Here is an 8,836-nt window from a genome sequence, read left to right on the forward strand (position 1 = left end):
TCTTCAGCAACTACCACTGGATCTTCAGCAACTACCACTAGATCTTCAGCAACTACCACTAGATCTTCAGCAACTACCACTGGATCTTCAGCAACTACCACTAGATCTTCACCAACTACCACTTGATCTTCACCAACTACCACTAGATCCTCACCAACTACCACTAGATCTTCAGCAACTACCACTAGATCCTCACCAACTACCACTAGATCTTCAGCAACTACCACTAGATCTTCACTAACTACCAACTAATAGCAACTAATAAATGTGTTAACTTAGCCTAGAGTTAGAGTTAGAGTTAGTGTGGTAACCCTAACTCAGGTTAACTCACTAGAGTAACCTAGTTACCTAGTTACCTAGTTACCTAGCTACCTAGTTACCTAGTTACCTAGTTACCTAGCTACCTAGCTACCTAGTTACCTAGTTGCCTAGTTGCCTAGTCACCTAGCTACCTAGTTACCTGGTAAAGCTGCTTAACTTACTGATAAAACATGGTGTGAGTTTGTCTCACTGTGATTATTTCATACTCTCCATAGTTGAATTCCTTTCAGTCTCGTTTTCATGAAGTAGCAGTAATAATATTCACCTGTGTCACCATGACGATGAAAAGACAGGTGGCTGGTCAGTACTCTGAGTCTGAACACAGCTGATGAGCTCAGCTCGTCGTCTCTGAGTTGAACAGACTTTTATATCTAAAGCAAATTCTACACAAACTGATTTGATTTGCATCCAGTTACAGGATTAAAAAGCAGCAGTGTTGATTTAAAGTGAGAGATGAGTGAAGGAGAAGGAGAACCTACCGTCTCTGCTGCAGCGAAGGAATGAACATATCTGGGCAGGTAACAGCACACCTGAGAAAAACACACCCTCAGGCTGAACATGTCAATCTGGAGGGGTGGGGGTGGGGGGAGGCAGCGACAGAGACAGAGAAAGAGAAAGAGAGACAGAAAGAGAGAAAGAGATAATAAGGAATAAGGTCACACACTAAACGAACTCCTTCAACCTCCGGAGAAACCTGAACAAAGAAAAGAAACAAAAAGAAAAGAAAAGAAAAATGAGCTCTGTGACTCTCAGGGAATCAGATGGAGGAAAATGTGTTGCCACGGAGACAGAACAAAGCAGCAGAAGATCCTGCTCCCCGGATCAAATCTGGAACCCTGATCCTGATGCTGACCCTGACCCTGGACCCCGACACATCAACACAGAGGTCAAAGGTCAAAGGTCAAAGTGAGTTCTGGCCATATCAACCTGTGTGACTGGAAAACGTTTTGATGTACATAGTCGAGGGGGGGGGTAGTTATTATGTCTTAGAGGAGGGGGCAATGACCCCCCCCCCAAGGTTTTATTTTTTTTTTGAAGCTTCACTTCTCAGACCGACAACTGCCCCTTGATGTGAACCAACACCACGACAACTGCCCCTTGATGTGAACCAACACCACGACCAAGAAGAAGAAACGCTCCGACCTGATGAGTCTCAGTTTGATCTGAATGAGATTTGTAAAGAAGCAGCGTTGGCTCAGAGTGAACGGGTTAAAAACAACGTGTAGACGATGGCAGCGTTGGCTCAGAGTGAACGGGTTAAAAACAACGTGTAGACGACGGCGGCAGCGTTGGCTCAGAGTGAACGGGTTAAAAACAACGTGTAGACGACGGCAGCAGGCCTCACGCTCATTGTTAACCCTTTCACAAAGAGGCTTTGTGTGTGTGTGTGTGTGTGTGTGTGTGTGTGTGTGTGTGTGCGTGTGCACGCTGACTCAGCGCTCTGACACACACAAAGCAGTGACTGTGTATAAAAGCTGTGAACTCACACAGGTGAGAAGGCAGAACACCTCCGCAACACCTCAGCAACACGCCAACAACACGCCAACATGTCCACCACTGACATGAACATGATGAGCAGAGTAAGTCCCAGCATGCATCACTTCACACGTACACAACTGTGGCATTATCAAGTTAGGCCTGTGTGGCTACATAACTGATCTAAAAAGATCAATCATTGGTAAGAACAAGAATATTGAACTTTAGGGATTATTGATGGTTATTGATCATTGGGCCTAATCCCCCACTCATATTATACAGACATTGATCAGGATGAAACAGCAGATATTAACTGAAGATAGAACCTCAGATCTTTTATTGTTGACACTCAAACTTGCTGAGAGTCGGTGAGTGTTTTGAGACAGGTGTCCCATCATGCACTGGGACCTGAGTGAACAGAAACGGAACCAGCTGCAGTGGTGTTATTGAACGCTAGCGATCAGCTCTAGTCTCGAGTCTCTAATCCCCTGTGATGTCCTTCAGATCGTCTTCTACGAGGACAGGAACTTCCAGGGCCGTTCCTATGAGTGCAGCAGCGACTGCGCTGACATGTCGTCCTACCTGAGCCGCTGCCACTCCTGCAGAGTGGAGAGAGGCTGCTTCATGGTCTACGACCGCACCAACTTCATGGGCAACCAGTACTTCATGAGGAGGGGCGAGTACTCTGACTACATGAGCATGATGGGAATGAACGACTGCATCAGATCCTGCCGCATGATCCCCATGGTAACCACACAACACATCACTTTATTTTGAAACGGCCACCTCTTTACTTGAATCCTAACCCCCGAACACACGTTTGATTTACAGTCATACACATTGACCTCACAGGAGTGGGTCCTTTTTCTCACTCTGTGAACTGTGACTAATGATGATGTGATGCTGATGTGTTGCAGCACCGTGGCTCCTACAGAATGAAGATCTATGAGAGGGAGAACTTCGGAGGTCAGATGCACGAGATGATGGACGACTGCGAGAACGTCATGGATCGTTACCGCATGTCCAACTGCATGTCCTGCAACGTGATGGACGGACACTGGCTGATGTACGAGCAGCCCAACTACAGAGGCAGGATGATGTACATGAGGCCCGGAGAGTACAGGAGCTTCATGAACATGGGCATGGGCAACATGAGGTTCATGAGCATGAGACGCATCATGGACTCCTGCTACTAGACACTGTCAACATGCTAACAATCAATAAAGAGCTGTTTGAATAAATAACACTGCCTGTTCTTCATCGACAATATCATAATTAAAGAGGAACTGAGCAGGATTTCTCCCGTGGCTCTGCTACATTTTAACCTTCATTAAAAAGCTCCGGAGTAATTGTGATCGTTAACTACATGACTTGTGACTTGTTACCGTAACAACGGAGGCTCTCTGACTTCACCTGCCGTCTCACGGATGAAAACCAACCTTCAACATCCGTGTAGTTACTCAGTCGCCGCCCCGGTGTCCCAGCTCTCGTCTCTGCACACTACGACACAAACGCTGTCCGTAACCCGTAATCTTTTGTTTATGACGGTTAAGACGACACAAACACACACGCTGTAACATCGTATATGTTATGTAACGTTATCCATCGCTCCATGTATAGATTTTTCGCCGGATTCGTTGTAAACAAATGCACATGGGCGAGAGGAGGGTTAGCAAAATAGTGGAAAAGCGATCAGACTTGCATAGTTTCCCTTTAAGAAGTGATCAAAACGCGGTGTTGGATTCACAGAATGTGTTTGACACGACAGACCTCAGATCTGTCAGCTGTGGCTAACAATGGCAGAGACATTGCTAATAACTAACAGGACCTTTCACCCAATGTGTGAAATACCTGTCAATATTCGGGGCGGTCCCCATCTCCCGATTGTTGCACAAACCCCCCAGAGTAAGTCTCAATCTGGTCTCCTATTATGGGCAGGTCCGGCTCCAAATTTCAGCAAATAAAAGGCAAGACAAGGCAATTTTATTAGTATAGCCCGTTTTACCACCAGTTTGTCTCAAGGGGCTTTACATCCCATCATAACAACATCCTCTGCCCTTAGACCCTCACATCCACTGAGGAAAAACTCCATGGAAAACCCTTTTAACAGGGAAAACCAGGAGAAAGCTCAGGGTGAGCAACAGAGGAGGGATCCCTCACCCAGGACGGACAGACGGGACAGAGATGTTGTTACAGACAAGAAAACAGTTTCATATATAAAAGCCAGTCTCCTATAGAAGCCGGATCCATTTCTATTTTCTGCAAGTTCTTGTGAATATGAAAAACTCTCATAGCCGATGATCGCCTGTTTACAAAGTTTCTAAGCTGCTTCGTTCGTGCCAGAGTTTTCAAACACCCAGACCAGTCCGGTCCGCAGATGTAGAAGCCTGGACCCGATGCGACTGGACTCACAAGCATTAATTCTCAGCTGGTCTGTGGCAAAAAAAATAGATAAATAAAATAAGTCCATAGTTCTGTTCAATTCAATTCAATTCAATTCAAATAACTTTATTTTTCCGTTAGGAACTTCATTTGTGTAAAAGCGTCAGTGCAGGTTTAAAATAGAGACGTTGACGGGTGAGGTGCGACACACTGGTGACCAGCTGTTTTTGCGTGTCTGCATTTCTTCATTTTCATGTGCGGATCGAGATTTTATGGTTGCCGACCGACAAAAACTGAAACAAGACAGTTGAAGAGAGGGAAAACACAGAATATACAGAAGTTTATGTCTTTATGTCCAAGAGACGTCAGGACGTGAACGAAGGAGGATGGGATGGTAGCTCAGTTTGAGTGAAACTGTCGGCTGCACATCTGTCAGCAGCTGCTTCAAACACACACGTCACAAACTTTCATTTGAAGGGACAGACAGATGTTGATTGATTTTGTTAACAGTGACTTTGTTGCCCATAAACATTTCCATATACTTCATATCTGTCGGCTGCTGTCTTATTAGAATTTGAGACCCCCTTCAAAATTTGTTTTCGAGGCTTTCAGGGGGTCTCATGGATTAATGGGGGGGGGTCGGACCCCCCTGTATTTCGCACACTGCTTTCACCTCTGTGGCTGTAACAATGATAATAACAAGCTTACAAAGGAAAAGGCATTAAACTGGAGAAAAAGATGTTTTAGTGCAGAAGGAACCAGAGAGTGACAGAAAGACATGAAAAAGCCCTTTGTCAGACATAATACCAATGTCATTTAACTTATATAAATAAAAATCAATAAGCATACTAAACTTATCAAGACGTGTGATAAAGTTTCTTGCACATATCATCCAACCCAAAAGGAAGTGCACCACTTTAATTTATCTGTTTTTACAATTTTCGGTCAATGGAAATTAACAAGTAGCTCCAAGAACAATCATCTTCTTTTCTGATGATACTTTAAGTTAGAAAAGTCACAACAATAACAAGGATAAACAGGGGTTTGCTTTATTTAAATAGAAATTGTTGAGTCCATCCCAAAGTACACAAAGTCTAGTCACAACACCACCTAGTGAAAACAGGAAGCAGTGTCTAGGTAACAGTCATTTTATTACAATCACATGAGGTGGTCTGAGATACAGACACTTTCTGCTCTATGGCTCCATCTGGTGGATGAAACTGAAGACATAAGGAATCTCTACAGTGGCTGCAACTCCACATAAATGTATGTTCAAATCAATTCCACATGTCTGATGGAAGTCTCACACTAAATAAATCTGCACGTTAAGTCACATTGTGACCTTTTGAAAACCAGAAAAAACAATGTTATTCTGCCTTTGCATGCGAAGGTAGACCATACAGTATTTCTATCTTAATTTCTATTGCTTTGGCTGTTAATACCTCAGAAACGTAGTACTTCGATTTTTTTTTTAAACTCTACTTCTTATTCCTCAGTCTGTTTGCCTATTGGCTGCCAAGGGACTGCGGATGTAAATTAGCAGGCTTGCTAACTCCGTCACATTTACATTTGTATACACATACTGACGTGTATTGTCCCTTTCAAAAAAAACAAAAAAACATTATGGGATGATGCACAGACTGTGGATTGCATCATCAGCAACATAAGAAACATCCTGCGTCAGGAAGAAGATAAGAAAGCAGTCTGTACATTTGGTCCTCTGGAGTGGACCACTGTGGATAATAAACTTTCAGCTGGTTCTAAATGACTTCTGTGTTACTTCATTGGCTCCCACCCTTCACCTGCACAAACATTACTACTCATAGTTCACTACCATCCAATCAAAGCACTCCGCTGTCTAACTGCAGCTCTACTCATGGTTTGACTCTCAGAGTAGAAAGGCAGGTGGATCCTTCAACTAAGCGGTTTCTCTCCTGTAAAAGCAGCTTCCTGGTGTCAGAAGGCCTCGGCCTAGAAGAGAAGTGGAAATCATCTATATACCCATAATGAGAAATGTCCTGATGCAGATGTCTGGAAATCACAACACCCACCATCACATTCATTGTGGATCAGGGATATATTAATGTTTTCAAAACTTGTAAAGATTCTACACTTAAAGAGGCTTCTTCATCTAAATGTAATGAAATAAGGCAGCCATTCTGCATGTAGAGGGTCTTTACTTACAACCTCCTTTGTAATGTTTACTGTACAGTACATCTTACATCTACTATATGACTGTGAACTTCCTCATCTAACTGCTCTGGAATCTGTTTTGACCTAACAACGTGACACTCCCAGAAACATGAAAACATACAGTAGTTTGTTGTTCCAACATTTTACAAGGTGTTGTATATTGCAATGTGTGGCGAGGTGAATGTGTGGCTGGAGGCCACCAGAATCTGACCCAAACAACGCCACCTGGGGAGTTTCACCCCAGGAAATATCTTATGAGACTCTGAATAGGACCTCAATACTTTCACAGACAACACAAGTTCGTATACTAAGACAAGACAGAGACGTGGTTTCCAAATAAAGACAAATTTATTTGTTTCAATTGAATTAATTAATAACTGGAGATATCTGTAAAGAAGGGGATTAGTGGCACAAAAAAGATGAATCAAATTAAGAAAGTATAACAAATTTTATTAACAGGGGATTCTTTTATAAAAACACTAAAATTACTATTTTGGTGACACTTATTCTGAAATTAACAAAAAGGAGTGGACAGAAGCCAACTACAGGGAGGCAGCCTACCTAAGGATGTGTTCCAGAGGTGCAACAACTTACCCACCACGTCCTCACGGCAAATCACTGCAAATGGTGCACACTGCAACTGTGTCCCGGTGCGCTTTAACACTACAAACGGTGAAGGGAACCACTCTATTGTGACTAGCCTCCGCTATAAGCCGACTAATGCCACTAAAAGAAATAAAGCAAAACAAACATTAACACAAGCAACAAAAACACCAGTTGGTCCAGACTAACAATAATCAACAATGAAGGCAACACTAAAAGCAAGGCAAAACAGCAGCCGACAATGACCTTAATAAAAAGGTGCACTGGCTAACCCAGGTACCAGCTAATGAGTACCCACATTGGAGAACTCCATTCATTCATTAGTAGATGCAGACACCAGTAAGACCAGGGGAGAGAGGGAGAGGAGAGCTCAGAGTCAGAGGAAGCCCACACAGCAGCCAGAGAGAGACAAAGAGAGAGCCAAGAGGTCACAGGTGACTTAAATGCCCTCAGTCTAATCAGGAGGCAGTAGAAAGGGGTTGGCCTGAACACAAGGGTGTGTTCAAGAACCAACTGCAACTCTGGTTTCCCCATCACAATCGCATAAGGGGTCAAAAATAATTATAGTAACTAAAAAGATTTTTTCACAGTATCACATTATAAAATTACAGGATGGTTGTGTTTTCACTTGGTTCTGACTGTAAACAATACATATTACAGTTAAACACTCTTAATAGAAGGCCGTTGGATTTGAAAGAGGACATGACATGGTGGATGCAGTGAGCATCCACTCAATAAAGTCTAAGTAATACTTTATTATTAGTCTATGAAATTGAAATGTGGTTCAAGTAGTAATTTCATGCCATATAATTTGACCGTGTATCAGTTTGGTTTGCATGTCTCAAAATAAAGGTAGCTCAAGAATATTTTTTCAAACAAGTAATCCCAGGCGCAGCGTTGAATTGAATATGTCCTGTGTTCATTGTTTTTCACGGGACCGCGGACCCTCATAGATGAATTGACCAGACACGGTCAGACACACGGGGGCAACTGGTGTACCAAGAGGAGGTGTCGAGCACACTGGAGTTCATCCAAAGGTATGTGCTTGAAGGAGATGCTAGTGGATTATTTTGTTTTATTTTCCATTATGAATAACTTATGATGTTATTTTGGTTCAACTCCAACTCCAAAATTTTCTTTTGCAGTTTGAGTTCTGCTGTCTCTTGTAAACAATGTATTTCATTAAGTGTCCTTAAGTGGCTTCATCGGGATCAGTCCAACCTCTGGCACAACGACGACAACGTGGATCAGTCCAAGAAGTGGGAAAGGTGCATGAGAAGAGGAACATCAATGTTAGCCTTCATGTCTCACTGTATTGAGTCTTAATAAACGTTTTGTTTTGTTGCAGCACTGACTCTTGTTTTATTTAACAGCTGAAGATAATCTAATTTAGTATTGATAGATTTTGGATTATCACCAATCACAGTGTGCCTAATTAGCTAAAAGTGACAAACAAAGATTAACTGTAAAAACATTATCCAGTAAGATATTGAATTATGAATAAGTAACAGCTATTTACTGGCAACATTATTTGCCAGGTAACTCATGTAGTTTGAATGGAGCACAAGATAATATTGTAAACTACAATCCAATTAATGGTTGTTTCTAATATAAAACAACAATACATTGATGTAATTTATATACAGCAACAAACTGTAAAGAGTATACAGTAATATACTGTAATATACTGTTTTAAAGTAATTAACAGCACTTTTTGCCTGCTATTTACTGTAAATTCTACAGGAAATTTGTTACAGTGTAATTATTGAATATGACTTTCAGATTTAGGAATTCATTGAATATAAGATCAGATGAGTTACAGGTGACACACTAATTTCTATACACTGATAATAAAGTTTCT

General features: G+C 42.1%; 1 protein-coding gene across 1 annotated transcript; it reads left to right on the plus strand.

The window, feature by feature from the left end:
* Nucleotides 1–1,813: 1,813 nt before the first annotated feature.
* LOC146986686 (gamma-crystallin M2-like) lies at nucleotides 1,814–3,030 on the plus strand. The gene is made up of 3 exons (XM_085780333.1): nucleotides 1,814–1,901; nucleotides 2,302–2,544; nucleotides 2,715–3,030. The coding sequence occupies exons 1-3, from the start codon at nucleotides 1,869–1,871 to the stop codon at nucleotides 2,991–2,993; spliced, it is 555 nt and encodes a 184-aa protein (XP_085636459.1). The 5' UTR covers nucleotides 1,814–1,868; the 3' UTR covers nucleotides 2,994–3,030.
* The last annotated feature ends 5,806 nt before the right edge of the window (nucleotides 3,031–8,836 follow it).

This window comes from Trachurus japonicus, chromosome 6, assembly GCF_045865225.1.
Source record: "Trachurus japonicus isolate A0001 chromosome 6, Traja_1.0".
In the NCBI taxonomy this organism is placed as follows: Eukaryota; Metazoa; Chordata; class Actinopteri; order Carangiformes; family Carangidae; genus Trachurus; species Trachurus japonicus.